This window comes from Anomalospiza imberbis, chromosome 22 (genome assembly GCF_031753505.1).
Source record: "Anomalospiza imberbis isolate Cuckoo-Finch-1a 21T00152 chromosome 22, ASM3175350v1, whole genome shotgun sequence".
Classification (NCBI taxonomy): domain Eukaryota; kingdom Metazoa; phylum Chordata; class Aves; order Passeriformes; family Viduidae; genus Anomalospiza; species Anomalospiza imberbis.
In genome coordinates, this window is record NC_089702.1 from 8,198,243 (window position 1) to 8,217,772 (window position 19,530).

General features: G+C 57.6%; 1 protein-coding gene and 2 non-coding genes across 4 annotated transcripts; all 3 read left to right on the forward strand.

The window, feature by feature from the left end:
* Positions 1-1,769: 1,769 nt before the first annotated feature.
* On the forward strand, positions 1,770-19,415 carry KANSL2 (KAT8 regulatory NSL complex subunit 2). Of its 2 annotated transcripts, none has more exons than XM_068212578.1 (10): positions 1,770-1,864; positions 4,144-4,401; positions 6,383-6,561; positions 7,430-7,544; positions 8,968-9,131; positions 10,587-10,753; positions 11,597-11,693; positions 15,085-15,338; positions 18,051-18,236; positions 18,957-19,415. In XM_068212578.1, exons 2-10 carry the CDS (start codon positions 4,151-4,153, stop codon positions 19,083-19,085), a joined length of 1,542 nt encoding a protein of 513 aa, XP_068068679.1. In that variant the 5' UTR covers positions 1,770-1,864; positions 4,144-4,150; the 3' UTR covers positions 19,086-19,415. The 2 variants fall into 2 exon arrangements, with proteins under 2 accessions (XP_068068679.1, XP_068068680.1); XM_068212579.1 differs by having other exon boundaries at positions 18,960-19,415.
* On the forward strand, positions 11,769-11,896 carry LOC137487128 (small nucleolar RNA SNORA2/SNORA34 family). Its single transcript, XR_011005834.1, has one exon. It is a non-coding gene; the product is annotated as a small nucleolar RNA SNORA2/SNORA34 family (small nucleolar RNA).
* LOC137487129 (small nucleolar RNA SNORA2/SNORA34 family) lies at positions 18,771-18,898 on the forward strand. The gene has a single exon (XR_011005835.1). It is a non-coding gene; the product is annotated as a small nucleolar RNA SNORA2/SNORA34 family (small nucleolar RNA).
* Positions 19,416-19,530: the final 115 nt, after the last annotated feature.

Consider the following 19,530-nt stretch of genomic DNA (forward strand, 5'->3'; position numbering starts at 1 on the left):
TGCTCCATTCCTGCAGATCCCTGGATTTCCACTGGAAACCCTGGGGGCAGGGGGCACATTCCCAGTGGGGTCCGGGATGAGAAAGTGCCAGGCTGGTCCTGTAGGCACCATGCCCGGGGCAGCTCTTCAGGGAATCACAATGGCACGTGGCTGTTCCCAGCTGAGCTGGAAGCAGCTTCTCCTGGATGCTCAGCCCAGGGCCAGGGGACCTGCCAGGGTTTGGGTTGAATATTTGGGAAAGCCCTGTTTCCTTTCTTTTTTAGACTTGACTTTTCTGACCTTCAATAAATGGGTGGCCTCTGGATGGTTTTGGGAAACTCTTGTTCCACGTCGAGCTTGTTTTTAGGAGGAAATGCTGCTGCCAAACCCTCTCCAATGATTTGGGGACCGATTTGGTCCAGTTTTGGGACCAATTCTTAGATTTCAGGCTGTGGGCAAAGCCCATCCCTTGCTTCCCTTCCCTTTTTTGGAGCCCCTCTTGGAGGCGGCTCCTCCCGGGATGTCGAGGCTCTGCCCTTCCCGGTGGGGAGCAGTGTCTGTTCATGGCCGGCTCGGGAAACCGGGAGGGGACGCAGTGATGCCAGGGGGGGCTCAGGGTGGTGCTCTGGGACCAAGCCGGGTCTACCGCGAGCATCTCCTGACCCGGAGCCAAAACCCACGCCCGGTCCCGGCCCCTCCCCCTCGGTTTTGGGGCCGGTGAATCCCCAGGACCTGTGCCCCAGTGTCCTGGCCCGGGACCCCCCACCCGGTGTCCTGGCCCGGGATATCCCCGGTGTCCTGTCCCGTGACCCCCTCCCCACCCGCTGTCCTGTCCCGGGATATCCCCGGTGTCCTGGCCCGTGACCCCCTCCCCACCCGCTGTCCTGTCCCGGGATACCCCCGGTGTCCTGTCCCGTGACCCCCTCCCCACCCGCTGTCCTGTCCCGGGATACCCCCGGTGTCCTGTCCCGTGACCCCCTCCCCACCCGCTGTCCTGTCCCGGGATACCCCCGGTGTCCTGTCCCGTGACCCCCTCCCCACCCGCTGTCCTGGCCCGGGATACTCCCGGTGTCCTGTCCCGTGACACCCTCCCCACCCGCTGTCCTGTCCCGGGATATCCCCGGTGTCCTGTCCCGTGACCCCCTCCCCACCCGCTGTCCTGTCCCGGGATATCCCCGGTGTCCTGTCCCGTGACCCCCTCCCCACCCGGTGTCCTGTCCCGGGATATCCCCGGTGTCCTGTCCCGTGACCCCCTCCCCACCCGGTGTCCTGTCCCGGGATACCCCCGGTGTCCTGTCCCGTGACCCCCTCCCCACCCGGTGTCCTGTCCCGGGATACCCCCGGTGTCCTGTCCCGTGACCCCCTCCCCACCCGGTGTCCTGTCCCGTGACCCCCTCCCCACCCGCTGTCCTGTCCCGGGATATCCCCGGTGTCCTGTCCCGTGACCCCCTCCCCACCCGCTGTCCTGTCCCGGGATATCCCCGGTGTCCTGTCCCGTGACCCCCTCCCCACCCGCTGTCCTGTCCCGGGATACCCCCGGTGTCCTGGCCCGTGACCCCCTCCCCACCCGCTGTCCTGTCCCGGGATACCCCCGGTGTCCTGGCCTGTGACTCCCTCCCCACCCGCTGTCCTGTCCCGGGATATCCCCGGTGTCCTGGCCCGGGATCGCCCCCGGTCCCGCCGCGCCCACGTGTCGCGTTCCCGCCGCACCGCCCCCACGTGACCCTAGGAGGGCGTGGTCGCTCCCTGCGTGAGTGACTGCGAAGTCAGCCAATCACGCAAGGGAGCGCCCACCGTGCTGGCCGTTGATTGGCGGGTGGGCGGGCCAGTGAAGAGGCGGGGCGGGCGCACGGCGCGGCAGCGCGGAGGCCGCGGCGGCAGAGAGGTAAGATGGCGGCGGCGACTCCTGCTCCCAATGGGGCCCGGTGTGCCCCTCAGCGCGGCCCCCGAGTTCTTCTCCAGGGCTCCTCCGTCCTGCACCGTCCCGGGGCGGGTCCCCCTCTCGCTCTCCGCTCCGGCAGCGCTGCCTGGCCGCCCCTCAGGGGTGCCCCTCACGCCCGCCGCCCGCGGACAAAATGGCGGCTCCTGGGCGGCAGGAGCGCGCATGCGCGGGAGGGCAGCGGCAGAGCACGTGCGCGGGCGGGAGAGCGCCGGGATGGACCGGGACGGGCACCGGGAGAGAGGCTGGGATAGACCGGGATATACCGGGATAGAGACGGAGACAGATCAGGATGGGCACCGGGAGAGAGGCTGGGATAGACCGGGATATACCGGCATAGAGACGGGGATAGATCAGGATGGGTACCGGGAGAGAGGCTGGGATAGACCGGGATATACCGGCATAGAGACGGAGACGGATCAGGATGGGCACCGGGAGAGAGGCTGGGATAGACCGGGATATACCGGCATAGAGACGGAGACAGATCAGGATGGGCACCGGGAGAGAGGCTGGGATAGACCGGGATATACCGGGATAGAGACGGAGACAGATCAGGATGGGCACCGGGAGAGAGGTTGGGATGGACCGGGATATACCGGCATAGAGACGGAGACGGATCAGGATGGGCACCGGGAGAGAGGCTGGGATAGACCGGGATATACCGGCATAGAGACGGGGATAGATCAGGATGGGTACCGGGAGAGAGGCTGGGATAGACCGGGATAGAGACCGGGATAGATCAGGATGGGCACCGGGAGAGAGGCTGGGATAGACCGGGATATACCGGGATAGAGACGGAGACAGATCAGGATGGGCACCGGGAGAGAGGCTGGGATATACCGGGATAGAGACCGGGATAGATCAGGATGGGCACCGGGAGAGAGGCTGGGATAGACCGGGATATACCGGCATAGAGACGGAGACGGATCAGGATGGGCACCGGGAGAGAGGCTGGGATAGACCGGGATATACCGGGATAGAGACGGAGACGGATCAGGATGGGCACCGGGAGAGAGGCTGGGATAGACCGGGATAGAGACGGGGATAGATCAGGATGGGCACCGGGAGAGAGGCTGGGATGGACCGCGATAGAGACGGGGATAGGTCAGGATGGGCACCGGGAGAGAGGCTGGAATAGACCGGGATATACCGGGATAGAGACGGGGATAGATCAGGATGGGTACCGGGAGAGAGGCTGGGATAGACCGGGATATACCGCGATAGAGACGGGGATAGATCAGGATGGGTACCGGGAGAGAGGCTGGGATAGACCGGGATATACCGGGATAGAGACGGGGATAGATCAGGATGGGTACCGGGAGAGAGGCTGGGATAGACCGGGATAGACCGGGATAGAGACGGGGATAGGTCAGGATGGGCACCGGGAGAGAGGCTGGGATAGACCGGGATAGAGACGGGGATAGATCAGGATGGGTACCGGGAGAGAGGCTGGGATGGACCGGGATAGAGACGGGGATAGATCAGGATGGGTACCGGGAGAGAGGCTGGAATAGACCGGGATAGAGATGGGAATAGATCAGGATGGGCACCGGGAGAGAGGCTGGGATGGACCGGGATAGAGACGGGGACAGATCAGGATGGGCACCGGGAGAGAGGCTGGGATAGACCGGGATAGAGACGGGGACAGATCAGGATGGGCACCAGGAGAGAGGCTGGGATAGACCGGGATAGAGACGGGGACAGATCAGGATGGGCACCGGGAGAGAGGCTGGGATAGACCGGGATAGAGACGGGGATAGAGACGGGGATAGATCAGGATGATCCCCGGGATAAACCCGGGGATAGACCGGGATACACACTGGGGGACACCGGTAGGGAGGCGAGAATAGACCGGGATGAGCAGCAGAAAAGAGCGGGGGTAGTTCTTGGTTGAGGCTGGGTGGGCAGCGGGGATGCACCGGTATGGAGGCGTGCATGGACACAGGTAGCGGGGCGAGTCACCGGGATACATCGGGATAGAGGCCGCGATGGGCACTGGGAGCACCGAGGAGGTGCACTGGGGGTGTACTGGGAGAAGAGGATCCCCCACAGATTTCTGCAGGGCTAAAAGTTCCCTCGAGCATCATTTGGAATTACCTCCATAGGAGCAGCCTCATCTTCTGCTGAAGGGGTCAGACTTTGATCCAAATCCTTTCCCGCTGCTACTTTCCATTTTACCGGTGTTTTATTCCACTCCTTTTCCTTGCTCTGCATCCCTCCTGCAGCGTCGGCATGAACAGGATCCGGATTCACGTGTTGCCGACGAGCCGAGGCCGCCTGACCCCAGTGCCGCGGCCGCAGGAGCCCCTGGCCTGTGCCTTCGCCCCCCGGCCCTGCTCCCAGCCCCGCCTGGAAGGGCAGGAATTCTGCATCAAGCACATCCTTGAGGACAGGAATGCTCCCTTCAAACAGTGCAGCTACGTGTCCACAAAGAACGGGAAGCGTTGTCCCAATGCTGCTCCCAAACCCGAGAAGAAGGATGGGTGAGTGGCTCTTCCTCCTGGTTTTCCAGTTCCAAACTCTATGGAATTAAAATAGGCAGGGGGAGGTTTTTCTTTATCTTCCCTTTTGAAGGGATGGCTGGAGCTGTGTCAGGGGAGATTTAAACTGGATTTTGGGAAAAGGTTCTTCCCCAGTTGAGCACTTGAGCAGCTCCTCAGGGCATTGGTCACATTCACAGCCCTGCCAGAGCCCAAGGAATGCTTGGATAATGCACCCAGGAGCATGGTGGGATTTCGGGATGTCCTGTTTAAAGCCAGGAGTTGGACTTGGTGATCCTTGTGGGTCCCTTTCAGGATATTCCATGATTCTTCTCTTTCAGCTGCTGCATTTGGGTAACCTCTGAGAAGCATCTCCCTTTTTACAAAATGTTTTTAAGCTGGAGAAAGACTCCATGGAGTTATCTGGGGTCTGTGGGCTGTGCCCTGGCCCAGCAGAAGGTGGCTGCAGTGCTCCAGGCCCTGCACTGGATCTGTGTGGGCAGTCCCTCCCTCATCCCAGCACATCCCGTGCCTGTGCCAGTGGATAATCCCCAGAGCAGCCACTCAGATCCCTCTGGAGCTTTGGCCTGGTTGTGCTGCTGCTTCCCTTAGGCCTTTAAAATGCTCGAGAGGTGGGGATGGAAGGGGTGGAACAGTTATGGATGGTAGAGCACAGATTCCTCACGGGAGTGTTGCTTCCAGGAGTTACTGGGATGTGGACAGTGCTTGTCTCCACCCTGATCCCTGTGCCATAAAATGTGGGGAAGGCAGAGTCCAGTGAAAACGTTTGGAAGCAGAAGAGCTCAAAAACTCACCCACCTCACTGGCTTTCACCGAAAGCTCTTTTTACTCCCTGCTGCTGGTGCCAGAGATGACGTTCCCTCAGTGCTGGGTGGGCTCTCAGCATTGCCAGGCTGGACCTGCAGCCAGCTCCCTGTGAGAGATTCCAGGTGCCAGGGCTTGTTCCCTGCCCTTCTGCCCCGCTCAGGTGAAACCCTGCAGCCAGAGCTGTTTTCCCTGCCCCCAGCTCAGGAAAAACACGGAGCATTTGGAGTGAGTCCAGAGAGGCACTGAGATGAGCAGAGGGATGGAGCAGCTCTCGTAGAAGGAAGGGCTGAGAGAACTGGGATTGTTCTGGAGAAGAGAAGCTCAGAGGTGACCTACTTGTGACCTTAAGGTGCCTGAAGGAGCTGCAGGAATGATGGAGAGACTATTTACAAGGGGTGGAGTGCCAGGACAAAAGGGCATGGCTTCCCACTGCCAGAGGGTGGGGTTAGGTGGGATATTTGGAACAAATTTCTCCCTGTCAGGCTGGGGAGGCCCTGGAATGGATTTCCCGGAGAAGCTGGGGCTGCCCCTGGATCCCTGGAAGTGTCCAAGACCAGGTTGGACAGGGCTTGGAGCCACCTGGAATAGTGGAAGGTGTCCCTGCCCATGGCAGGGGTGGAACTGGATGATCTTTACATTCCCTCCCAGTCCAAAGCATCCTGGGAGTCTGAAGATGCAGGAATGTGGAAGGTTTGGGAGCTATTCCAGGGTGGGTGGCCGCTCCTTTGGAATGGCTGTGCTCATTTAAATGCCTTTAGGGGCCTCTTCAAAAGAGGATTTCCCCTCCACACCCCCATTTTTTCTGGCATGAGGAAAGCATGAAGATTTAATCCCCAGATTCTTGTGGCATCGTGCATTTAAACCAACACAGTTGAAAGCCTCAGGAATTGAGGCAAAACCAAAGCAGCAGGATCCATGGGAGCTGCTGCTGTGAGCGAGGTGCCCTCAGTGTCTGGGTGCTCCTGAGGCTGCTGAGCTCTGCTGTTGGAGGCAAAGCTTGGCTGTGCTTTGGAGTTTGGTGATGGAGGAGGGATTCCAGCAGCAGGAGCCCAGAGAGCCAAGCGGGGTCAGGCCGGGGAGGGAGAGCTCAGATCAGCTTTTAGCTTCTTCCTACCCCAATTGTTCCGTGATGCTGAGCCCGTGCTTTGTCCCGCAGCACCTCGTTCTGCGCGGAGCACGCCCGACGCAACGCGCTGGCGCTCCAGGCTCAGGTGAAGAAATCCAGCCCTGGGCCCGTGGGCGAGACCCTCCTGTGCCAGCTGAGCTCCTACGCCCGGGCAGAGCTGGGCTCGCAGAGCGCCGAGAGCAGCCGCAGCGAGGCCAGCCGCATCCTGGGTGAGGACTGGAGCCCATGCCTTGAGATTTTAGCCTCTGTGTTTTTCAGATCCTCTACTGCATTAGTGCATAATTCTAAACTCCATGTAAAGTGTTAGCTACTGTCTTCACTTTTTTCGGTTGGACAAAATGTTCCTCTAGGCCTGAAAGGCAAGGACACCCGACAGCCTCAGGCCCTGAAAAGTATTTAAAAAAGTGAATTGAGGGGGTGCAAACTGGGGGAATATGACTTCATTACCTGAAGGTAATTGGAGGATTAACCCCTGATATGTAAATGGACCAATCTTATATCTGTCTGAAAAACTGGTGACCATCATCCATCTTGGGTGTAGCCTCTGGCAGGCTTTTGACTTCCCAAGATGTATCTTTTGAAGGCCTTTAATAAATACCCACTTTATTCTTTTAACCTTGTGTAGCCTCTGTTCTAGGCAGCCACTCCAAGGCATCAAACCCAAAGGCAGTGCCAGGCTGCTCTGTTCCTGTGGGGGAAAGCCAGCAATATTCCTTCTTCAGTCCAGTGGGAAAAAGACCCCATGGTCTGGGAGGAAAAGCTGGCGTTTTGTAAAGCCTGGTGTGTCTCATGCTGCCATACCCAGACCCTGCAGGTTTAGCATGGAAATAATACCACTGGAATTCCATGGTTCCTGGGAGGGCTGAAGCATCATTCCCCGTGTGTTCTGGCTGCTCCAAGCTAGGAGGTTTCCTGTTATTTCCTCCTCCATGTCCCTCACTCAGAGTTTTGGGGTGGAGAGTTCCCTCTTGGCATGAGGCAGAGCCTGCTCAGCTCCGTGGGGCTGAGCTCCAGGGTGTCCCTGGCCATCGTGGGATGTGGGACAGTGTCCTGTGACTCCGGTGCTGTGTCTTGCAGACGAGGACAGCTGGAGTGACTGCGAGCAGGACCCTGTCACCGTGGAGCAGACGTGGCGTGGGGACCCTGACAGTGAAGCTGACAGCATCGACAGCGACCAGGAGGATCCCCTCAAGTAGGTTGGGGCAGTCGTTAAATTTACATTTTTGTGGGGCTCAGCCTGGAAGAAAGGCTCAGGGAGGGACTTTCTGGTTCTCCATAACTCCCTGACAGGAGGCTGCAACCAGGTGGGGGTCAAGCTCTGCTCCCATGAAAAGGGAGAGGACAAGGGGAAACGGCCTCAGTCTGTGCCAGGTGAGAGGTTTAGGTTGGACATCAGGAGGAATTCCTTCGTGGAAAGACTTGTCAGGCATTGGAACTGCCCAGGAAGGTGATGGAGTCCCCATCTCTGGAGGTGTCCAAGGAATGGCTAGATATGGCAGTCAGGGCTCTGATGGGCGTCAGTGACAGGTTGGACTCAATCCTGGAGAGCTTTTCCAACCTCTGGGATTCTGGGGTTCTGTGGTGGCTGCTGCCTGCTACACACGTGTTCCATGTTCTGGGCTCAGTGTGGCTCCAGGGGCCAGTGGTTGTGTTAAAAATGTGACTGTATCAATGGTTTTTCATGGATTTGTGCCTACATGGTTTGTTGGCTGTGGATACACTCAGCTCCTGGAGTTGGTGTTTTCTGGGAAGCACTTGCTGCTCATCCTCTTCCAGAGTGGAGTGGATCTCCCAGCAGCTTCTCTGGGTGATCCTGTCTCTTAAAATAAAAAAAAAGCCTGAAATTGAGTATTTCAGCTCATCACTTGTTGATGGTGTAACCCAGAGTGTTCCCAATAACATCAGTGTTGTTTGTGGGGGGGAACAGCCCAGAGGGGACCCCACATAAAAAAAATAATAATAGTAATAATAATAATAGTAATAATAATAATAGTAACAATAATAATAATAATAATAATAATAATAATGATAGTAATAATGATAATAGTAATAATAATAGTAATAATAATAATAGTAATAGTAATAGTAATAATCCTGAGAGAACCACACAGATTCAGAGAATGAAGCCTTGAGGGTCTCCCAAATCCTTTGGGGGATCAGCCCTGAGGCACCCCCAAACCCTTGGAAGAACAATCCTGAGAGACTTCCCCCCAACCTTTGGGGGTTCAGCCTTGAGAGACCCTCACACCCTTCAGGAAATCAGCCCCATGGGACCCCTCCACATCATTTAGGGTTTAACCCTGAAGGACCTCCACACCCTTTGTGGCAACAACCCCAAGGAACCCCCACACCCTGAGGGGAATCAGCCCTGAGGGATCCCCACACTTTTGGGGGTTCAGCCTTGAGAGACCCTCATGCCCTTTTGGAGAAAAGCCCTGAGGGACCCCCACACCTTTTGAGGGTTCATCCGTGAGGGACCCCCAGGCTCTTCAGCAGAAAAAAACCCATGGGATCCCCAGACCCTTCAGGGATCAGCCCCGAGGGGCCCCCACACCCTTTGGGGGGATCAGTCTCCAGGACCCTCCCAAACAGGCCCTGTTCCCTGGGTTTTCCAGGCACGCTGGCGTGTACACGGCCGAGGAGGTGGCTCTGATCATGAGGGAGAAGCTGATCCGCCTGCAGTCCCTCTACATCGACCAGTTCAAGCGGCTCCAGCACCTGCTGAAGGAGAAGAAGCGCCGGTTCCTGCACAGCAGGAAGGGAGAGCACGAGGCCATCGGTGAGCCCAGACCTCCTGCCTGAGGGCATGCACAGAAATCTGCTAAAAAAGGGGGGGTTGGGGCCTTTCCAGAGGCAGATTTCAGAGCAGGGTAAGGGGAGGGTTCCACACTCAGAGCAGGTGTTTCATTGAGGGGCTGGAGCATGTCTGGAGATGGGGAAGTGGCTGGAGCACAAGGGGAAGGGTCTGGAGAACTGAGGCAGCTGGAGAGGGGCTGAGCCTGGAGAAAAGGGAGCTCGGGTGGGGCCATCTCACTCTCTGTAACTCCCTGGCAGGAGGGTGCAGCCAGGTGGGAATCAGAATTTGCTGCCATGGAACAATGAGACAAGAGGAAATGGCCTCAAATTGTGCCAGGGAGGTTTGGGGTAGGCATCAGGAGGATTTCTGTATGGAAAAGGTGGTCAGGTATTGGAACTGCCCATGGAGATGGTGGAGTTCCTGTCCCCAGAGGTGTTCAGGGAACAACTGGACATTGCACTCAGTGCCCTGGTCTGGTTGGCAAGATAGGGATCAGTCACAGGTTGGACTCTGATCCTGGAGAGCTCTTCCAGCCTGAGTGATTCCATGATTCCGTGCTGGTCCTGTGCCCAGAGATCCCTATCACTGCAGTTCCAAAGCTTGTGCATTTCTTTGCTCTTCAGAGCTTGCAGCGTTGGCAGGAAATGAGCTATAATGTTAATTCTGAGACAAAAGTGCTTATTTTGTACTGGGATTTCCTGTTTTTTCCTTTTACGAACAAAAAATACTCGTCTGTAAGGCCCTTGGTGTGTGGACAGGAGCTGGTTCCAGTAACACCAGTGCTGCTGTACTGGCATATTCCTCCTTAGCAGGGATGCAGCTTTCCCTCTGCCTCTGCAGGCATTCTCTCTGTGCAGAGTATGCTCTTGGAAGCAGGAATTCCCAGTTCAACAGAGGCAAAACCGAGTTGTGTAACTGATCCCAAGTATTGCAGAGCAAAGAACTCTTTTTCCAGCATCATCCTTTAATAGCTCATCCTGGAAAACGCCATAATTCAGCTCAGGCTCAAGTAAAAATAACCAGGAGTTTGGTACATAGCAATTTTGCAGAACTCTTTTTAGCAAACGAGTCAGAGAAAAGCAGATCCTGAGCGTTGCCCTGTAATTACACCAGGAATGCTGGCGGGAAGCTTCCAGAACTCGCACAGGAGTGACCTGGAATTTGACAAGTTTCTGTTCTGCTGCTGAAATCACAATGGACGGGAGTGGCTGAATTATTTTTAAAGGAGATTTTTAAAATACTCTGTGGGCCCAAGCCTTCCTGGTGCGTGCGGAGAGGTCAGGATAAATTTTGGGATGGAACCTGCGCCGCCGGGCGTCACCCAAAGCTGCGCTTCTGCTGCTCCTGTGGATGGAGCCCTCAAAGCCCTCCACGGCTGATCTGCCAAAAAACCAGGCAGGTGGGTGGAGATTCCTGACTCTTCCTTTATTCCTGCAGGGAGCAGCCTCCTGACAGGGCCAGAGGGGCTGATGGCCAAGGAGAGGGAGAATCTGAAGCGGCTCAAGTGCCTCCGGCGCTACCGGCAGCGCTACGGGGTGGAGGCTCTGCTGCACCGGCAGCTCCGGGAGCGCAGGGTCCTGGCCACCGACGGCGCGGCCCAGCAGGTCCGTGGGGACGTCCTGGATGGGTCTCTCCTCTCTTGTCTTTCTGGGAGTGACCCCAGGCCCTGGCGGATTGCCCCATGTAGCACCCTTCCTGCAAGGCTGCCGCCCTCCAGGGTTTGGAGAAGCTCCTGGGTTTGTTGAGGTTTGTGGGAGCTTCTGGATCTGTGGGAGCTCCTGTGTCTGCAAGAGCTCTCGGCTCTGTGGGAGCCCTTGGTGTCCACGCCTTGAATGTGGGTGTGGGGTCAGTTCTGGGCTCCTCGCAGCAGCAAAGACACTGAGGGTCAAGTCCAGAGAAGGGAATGGAGCTGGGAAAGGGACTGGAGCACAAGAAGAGTCTGGAGAATTCCTGAGGAGATGAGGGAAGCTGGGGCGGGGGGACCTCATCCTGGAGAAAAGAGGGCTCAGGGTATTTATTTGGAGGCTTGGGGGTTTTTAGGAGCTCATGGGTTGTGGAAGCTCATGGGTTTGTCAAGGCTCTCAGGTTTTTGGGAGCTCTTGGGTCTGTGGGAGCTCCTGGGTCTGAGTGAGTCCATTCCAGTGCCTAAAAGAGGGAGAGGGTGTTGTAAATAGACAGGCAGTGACAGGACAAGAGGGAATGGCTTTAAACTTAAGAGATGAGAGGTTTGGGTGGATATTTGGAACAAATTCCTCCCTGTGAGGGCGGGGAGGCCGTGGCACAGAGTGTCCAGAGCAGCTGGGGCTGCCCCATCCCTGGAAGTGCCCAGGGCCAGGTTGGATGTAGCTTAGAGCAGCGTGGGATAGTGGAAGGTGTCCTTGTCTGTGGGAAGAGGAGCTTAAGGAGCTTTAAGGTCTCTCCCAACCCAAACCATTCCATGATTTCAGGCTCACACCACCCGCTCCAGCCAGCGCTGCTTGGCCTTTGTTGACGATGTCCGGTGCTCCAACCCGTCCCTGCCGATGACCCGGCACTGCCTCACACGTATCCTTTCATCCCACACTCTTGTCAGTGTTGGCCAGCAGTTTGCCCCGTGGCTATTTGCCCCTTCCTCCCTCCCTGGCCCTGAATCAAGGCCCTCGGTTTGCCGTAGCCGTTGGTTTCAAGCAGGAGCCCAGAGGAAATGTCTCCCTGTCTGTTGGTGCTCCCGTCCCGTGGAACAGCCAATTCGTATGGGAGCAACAAAGGGCTGGGCTGGTCCCAGGGGTGCTCCTGCCGTGGCCTCCTGGGTCCAGAGCATCCAAACAGGCTGGGCATTTCACAGCAGAGAACCCAGGCAGGCCTGAGCTGTGAGGGATGTGTATGGAGCCCCTCCAGGGGTGGGGATTCCACCACCTCCTTGAGCAGCACTTCCAGTGTCTGACCACCCTTTCTGTGGAAGAAATTCCTCCTGATGAATTCAGAAATTCCTGAACCTCCCCTGACAAAGCTTGAGGCTCTTCCCTCTTGTCCTGTCCCTTGTTCCTTGGGAACAGAGCCTGCCCCCACCTGAGGGCACGCACGCCAGAGCACGACCTTGATTTTTGGGAGCATCTGGAGGGGTAGTTTGAGCTTGTTTGGAGCTGCTGTGGCCCAGTTCAGTCTCTGTGACCCTTCAAAATGTTCTCATGTGTTTGTGAACAGCCTTGAGCTGTTCCACTTCCCAAATTGGCCCCAGCTCTTGGAGAGCCAGCACTGAAAGCTCCACTGGGATCCCCCAGCTCAGGGATGACCCCCAGTATGGGATCAAGGATTCCCCAGCTTAGGAATGACTCCCAACATGGCATCAAGGATTCCCCAGGTCAGGGATGACCCCCAGTATGGGATCAAGGATTCCCCAGCTCAGGGATGACCTCCAAATAGGGGATCAAGGATTCCTCAGCTCAGAGATGACCCCCAAATAGGGGATCAAGGATTCCCCAGCTCAGGGATGACCCCCAATATGGGATCAAGGATTCCCCAGCTCAGGAATGACCCCCAATACGGGATCAAGGATTCCCCAGCTTGGGAATGACTCCCAACATGACATCAAGGATTCCCCAGCTCAGGGATGACCCCCAACATGGCATCAAGGATTCCTTAGCTCAGAGATGACCCCCAAATAGGGGATCAAGGATTCCCCAGCTCAGGGATGACCCCCAAATAGGGGATCAAGGATTCCCCAGCTCAGGGATGACCCCCAAATAGGGCATCAAGGATTCCCCAGCTCAGGGTTGACCCCCAAATATGGGATCAAGGATTCCCCAGCTCAGGGATGACCCCCAAATAGGGCATCAAGGATTCCCCAGCTCAGGGATGACCCCCAAATAGGGCATCAAGGATTCCCCAGCTCAGGGATGACCCCCAAATAGGGGATCAAGGATTCCCCAGCTCAGGGATGACCCCCAATATGGGATCAAGGATTCCCCAGCTCAGGGATGACCCCAGTCCACGACCCCAGCATTGCCCTGGGTGCATCTGCTCCATCCACTCTTGTGGGAGGGGGTGGATGTGTCCAGGTTTGGATCAGGCTGGAGCTGCAGGAGGGAGCAGTGGGGTGAGTCAGGACAAGTTCTGGCACTGAGTCCCAGGGCTGGGTGAGGAGGAGCTTCTGGATCTGTGGGAGATCTTGGATTTGTGGGAGGTGCTGGGTTTGTGTGAGCTCTTGGGTTTATCAGAGTTCCTGGGTCTGTTGGAACTCCTGAGTTTGTGGTAATTTCTGGATTTGTGGGAGCTCCTGGGTCTGCTGGAGCTTGTGAGTTTTTGGAAGCTCTTGGGTCTTGAGAAGTTTTCAGATTTCTTGGGAGATTCTGGATTTTTCAGAGCCCCTGGGTTTGCTTTGTCCCTGGAGTTGTCAGACTCCCCCAGCCCTGTGCAGTGAGCAGGAGCTGGAAGCTGCCTTTGTTTCTCTCTAACCACCACAGACCTCAAAATAAGGAGAGGAGAAATCCCATAAAACAGCCAGAGAAGCTGCTGTTGGCAGCTGGCGCTCCCGGGAGGGAGGGAAGAGCTGGGTCTGGCGGGAGCTCTCAGCTGACTCGCAGTGACACAAACAAGCTTTTCCTCGGGCAGCCGATAACATCTGATAACATCTGCGGCTTTTCGGGAGGCTCTTGGGCTCTGTTTGCTTCCAGGAGCTGGATTGTTTGTGACAGGGCACTAAAGGGATGGGGGAAGGCCGGGAGGCTCCAGATGGAGCCTGGGATTTTTGTCCTCCTGGCAATCTGTGCTTTTGGCTACCAGTAAAGTCAGTGCTGGAGCTGGGAGTTGCTCCAGGAGATGAAAATCTGTTTTCCCCACCCCCTGTTCCCTCACTACATCTTCCCTTGGGTGTCCCAGGTCCTTCTCTCTTGGGCTGGGCTCTGACATTGCTGCCAGCCCAGACTGTGGCTCCCCATGGCCTGCCAGGAAGTGGATTCCTGAGAAATCCTTGGGGTAGGGAGGAGAGGAGGGAAGGGTGAATATCAAACCTAGCCAGTTTAAGAAACTGGCTTAAACTTGGTATCTTTTCCCAGTTTTGTGTGGGTTGGGGATTTTTTCCCCCCCTCTCACACTGGTGTGTGTGAGGAAATTGCAGTTGAGGTGATCCTGGTTGGAAAGGGATGGAAGAAGAGGAAAGTGTTGGAAGAAAAGGCTGGAAGAAGTGAATGGGGATTGAAAAAGAGGAAGGGGTGGGAAGAAGAGAAAGAGATTGAAAGAGGAGAAATGGAGTCAGAAGAGGACGGAGTTGGAAGAGGAGGAAGGAGTTGGAAGAGGATGGGATCAGAATAGGGCTTGGAAGAAGAGGATGGATGTGGGAAGAGGAGGAAAGGGTTGGAAGGTGATGGGTTCAGAGCAGGCTGGGGTTTGATTGGTAGCTCCTTTGCCTCTGGATTGCTCTGCAAGTGTGATGCAATTGAAGCAGAGTTTCTGTTTGGGATTAAAGGCAGGAAATCCCGTTTACACCTCTGGCAGGAACAGGTTTTCCACTGGGAAGGAAAATGCAGTGGGAAGATAGAAATACCATAACTAAACTCCTGGCTGTGGAAGAGGCATTGTGTGTGCTGGGATCTCCCTGCCTGTGGGGCTGGAGCTGATCGTTTTCCATGGATGTCTGCAAACAAAAGTTAATCCTGTGCCTTTGTGGCATCCAGCTGAGTATCTGTGAGTGGTTTCCAGGGATCCAGCCACATCTCCCAGCCCCCACGGTGGGAGGGGGGGGCTGTGGCTGTCGTCCCAGTTTTCCATCATGGAAATTGTGTCACCCACATCCCTGGGCAGTTGGGGTGCAGCTCTAGCCTCTGGATTCCTGATCTGGGAGAAATGGGGGTGGGTTTAACACCGTTTGTGGGGGAATTGGGAGCCTTTCTCAGCGTTTCTCCCTCTGCATGTGTCTGTGGCAGTACCTCTGCTGCTTTCCTTGACCTCCTCTTCCCAGATATCTGCCAGGATACAAACCAGACACTGTTCAAGCCGTGCCAGGGCTCGGAGGAAGTTCCCTGCAACAAACCCGTGCCCGTGAGCCTGTCTGAGGAGCCGTGCTGCCCCCTGCACCTCCGGCTGCCCCCCCAGATGTACGTCCCAGAGCAGGTCCTGGCTGTGCCCCAGGAGCTGGGGGCTGCTCCCACGGATCTGTACCTGAGCGCGGCCGAGCTCCAGCCCACGGAGAGTTTGCCCCTGGAATTCAGCGATGTAAGTGGGAAAGCTGCCCCTCTGCCCACCTGGAATGCTGCATCCAGGTCTGGGATCCTCAGCACAGGAAGAGCTGCTGGAGCGAGGCCACGGAGGACGAGGGCTGGAACAACTCTGGAGCCAGGCTGGGGATGTCCAGCCTGGAGAGGAGAAGGAGCCAGGGACACCTTAGGGTCACCCCTAGACACCTCCAGGGACACCCCTTGCAGTGCCTGCAGAGAGCTGGAGAGGGACTTGGGACAAGGGATGGAGTGCCAGGACAAGGGGGAATGGCTTCCAGTGCCAGAGGCAGGGTAAGATGGGATATTAGGAAGGAATTCCTGTGAGGGTGAGGAGGCCCTGACACAGGGTGCCCAGAGAAGCCGGGGCTGCCCCTGGATCCCTGGAAGTGTCCAAGACCAGGTTGGACAGGGCTTGCAGCCACCTGGGATAGTGGAAGGTGTCCCTGCCCATGGCAGGGGTGGAACTGGATGATCTTTACATTCCCTCCCAGTCCAAAGCATCCTGGAAGTCTGAAGATGCAGGAATGTGGAAGGTTTGGGAGCTATTCCAGGGTGGGTGGCCGCTCCTTTGGAATGGCTGTGCTCATTTAAATGCCTTTAGGGGCCTCTTCAAAAGAGGATTTCCCCTCCACACCCCCATTTTTCTGGCATGAGGAAAGCACGAAGATTTTAATCCCCGGATTCTTGTGGCATCGTGCATTTAAACCAACACAGTTGAAAGCCTCAGGAATTGAGGCAAAACCAAAGCAGCAGGATCCATGGGAGCTGCTGCTGTGAGCGAGGTGCCCTCAGTGTCTGGGTGCTCCTGAGGCTGCTGAGCTCTGCTGTTGGAGGCAAAGCTTGGCTGTGCTTTGGAGTTTGGTGATGGAGGAGGGATTCCAGCAGCAGGAGCCCGGAGAGCAAGCGGGGTCAGGCTGGGGAGGGGCTCAGATCAGATCCCAGCCCCTTTCTGTGCAAACAGGAGGAATTTTTTGGGTTACAAAGGAAAAAAGGACTGTTTTCCCTGATCGTGTCCTTTGCGAGGGTTCCGAGCTCCCTCTGGAGCTCTGCAGATTCATGGAAGCTGCCGGGGGCATCTGTGTTGTGTCTCACGTCGTGCCAGGCTGGGGAAGTGCCACTCGTGAGTCACGGGAATCTCACCCTCGTGTCAAACCCCCTTCAGAGCCAAAACAAATCCCAGCCTCTCCCAAATCCCAGCTTCTCCTCTCGTCAGGGAGGGCAGATGGAGGAGTGCTCAGAGCCTGTCCATCCCCATCTGTGCTGTCAGGGCAAACAGGAGGTGTGACATCCTCGGAGAGGGTGAGGATGTTCCAGGTGTCCCCTGGAATGTGTGTGACATCCTGGAGAGCAGGGACTGCTCTGGGGGTCCCCTGGAATGTGTGTGACATCCTGGAGAGCAGGGATTGCTCTGGGGGTCCCCTGGAGTGTGTGTGACATCCTGGAGAGCAGGGACTGCTCTGGGGGTCCCCTGGAATATGTGTGACATCCTGGAGAGCAGGGATTGCTCTGGGGGTCCCCTGGAATGTGTGTGACATCCTGGAGATCTGGGGGTATCCTGGAATGTGTGTGACATCCTGGAGAGCAGGGATTGCTCTGGGTGTATCCTGGAGTGTGTGTGACATCCTGGAGAGCAGGGATTGCTCTGGGGGTCCCCTGGAATATGTGTGACATCCTGGAGAGCAGGGATTGCTCTGGGGGTCCCCTGGAATGTGTGTGACATCCTGGAGATCTGGGGGTATCCTGGAATGTGTGTGAAATCCTGGGGAGCAGGGATTGCTCTGGGGTCCCCTGGAATGTGTGTGACATCCTGGAGAGCAGGGATTGCTCTGGGTGTATCCTGGAATGTGTATGACATCCTGGAGATCTGGGTGTATCCTGGAATGTGTGTGAAATCCTGGAGAGCAGGGATTGCTCTGGGGGTCCCCTGGAATGTGTGTGACATCCTGGAGAGCAGGGACTGCTCTGGGGGTCCCCTGGAATGTGTGTGACATCCTGGGGAGCAGGGATTGCTCTGGGGTCCCCTGGAATGTGTGTGACATCCTGGAGAGCAGGGATTGCTCTGGGGGTCCCCTGGAATGTGACATCCTGGAGAGCAGGGACTGCTCTGGGGTCCCCTGGAATGTGTGTGACATCCTGGAGATCTGGGTGTATCCTGGAGTGTGTGTGACATCCTGGGGAGCAGGGATTGCTCTGGGGGTCCCCTGGAATGTGTGTGACATCCTGGGGAGCAGGGATTGCTCTGGGTGTATCCTGGAATGTGTGTGAAATCCTGGAGAGCAGGGATTGCTCTGGGTGTATCCTGGAATGTGTGTGACATCCTGGAGAGCAGGGATTGCTCTGGGGGTCCCTTGGAATGTGTGTGACATCCTGGAGAGCAGGGACTGCTCTGGGGGTCTCCAGAAGGGTGTGACTGGACCCTGTCAAAGCCATTCCAGGTGCTGGAGGGGCACTTTGGGAGCAGCACATCACGCTGGGCTGCAGGTGGTGTGTCCCACACCTTGTCCTCAGCAATGCCAGCTGTGATCATGGCATTCCAAGAGGAGGAGGGGGTTCCTGGGGTGTGTTCCTGGCTGCTGGCCGGGGGTCCCCCTGGCATGGTGTCCACTCCTTCTCCTCCTCCCAGCCTTTCTCCTCCCTTTCCTGCTGCTTCAGAGCATTGGAGTCTCCTCAGCCCCCTCCTGATGAGCCGCTCCGCTGTTTCCCCTGCCAGGACCTGGACGTGGTGGGTGATGGGATGCAGTGCCCCCCGTCCCCTCTGCTCTTTGACCCTTCCGTGACCCTCGATCCGTCCCTGCGGGACATGGCCGAGGCTCCCATCGACATCCTGGCGCTGGAGGAGCCGGACAGGGGCAGCTCCTCCACCCCGCTCCTCCCTCCTGCCGAGGGGCCCGCGCAGGTACGGCCGGGTGGGACTGATCTCCCCCCGGGATGAGTTTTTTCCCAGCAGGAACCCCCCCTCATCCTCCCAGCAGGCCCGGGGGCTCCTCTCCCACCGCTCTCGCACACAGCGGCTCCAGAGCCTGGGTGTGCCCATGGTCTGGATGGCATTAGGAGCGGCAGGGTGGGGGTGGCAGCCAGAGGCTGGCCCCCGAGGTGGCTCTGTGGGTGGCTCGGTGCCTCCCTTGTCCTGGGGATGGATGTCCTGGGAATGTCTGGGATGCTGGGGATGTCTGGCCAAGGGGGTTGCCTGCTGTTGGAGCCTCTTAATCTCAGCTGGGGCTTTTTAGGGGAGTTGTTTCCCAGGCCAGGGGTTCTCCTTTCTTCCTTGGAGTCTTAATTTTCACTGGGATAACTCAAATTTGTTCCTGTCATCCTGTCTGGAGCCTGGGGCTTCTTTGGGGTGTCCCCACAGGGACAGGTGATGCCACCCACTCTCCTGTCGTGGCTCCTGGGGTGGAGGCCAAGTTTTGGGGTGGGGGGCGCCACAGCCCAGGCTCTGACTGAAGACCCCCAGTTTGCTGTAGCTGTTGGTTTCAAGCAGGAGCCCAGAGGAAAAGTCTCCCGGTCTGTTGGTGCTCCCGTCCTGTGGAATGACCAATTCGTGCGGGAGCGACACTGTCCCAGGCTGTGTCCCAGCACGGCCAACACCCCAGCCCTGGTCCCTGTCCTGTCCCAGCAGAGTCACCTCCCGTTCCAGCCGGGGCGCCGGGAGGAGCAGCAGCAGCAGCGGCAGGACACGGCCTCGTCCAGCCCGGCCCGGGGAGCAGCTGCCAACGGGAGCCTGGAGCCGGGGGCCGTGGGCTGAGCCCGGCAGCACCGGGGTCCCCACACCCGGGGGACCCCCGGCGTGGGACCTGGGGGGGACTGGAGTCCTGCTCCAGTGCCAGGATGAGCTGCAGCTCCGGCTCCTCTGCTGATTCCTGGAGCCACAGGGACCCCTGAAACCCCAGGATTGGGGCTCCAGACCCTCCCGTCCTCCGTGGAGATGGAGTAGCCGCAGGAGACTGGGGAGGGAAATCACGGAACTTCTGGGGGCCTCTGGCGGGACCTGGGGGGGTGATGTGGCCCTGTGAGGTTTTGGGGGGACAGAGGTTCCGTCCCGCGGGGTCCCCCACAATAAAGTGATGGAGGTGGGTGCTCAGTGTCCCTGTGTGGTGTGGATGAGCCCAGGGATTGGGGGGTGCCCGGGGGTCCTCCCGGGGAGGGGGCGCCCTGCTGCTGCCCGGCCCCGACTCCTGCTGCGGGGGGGT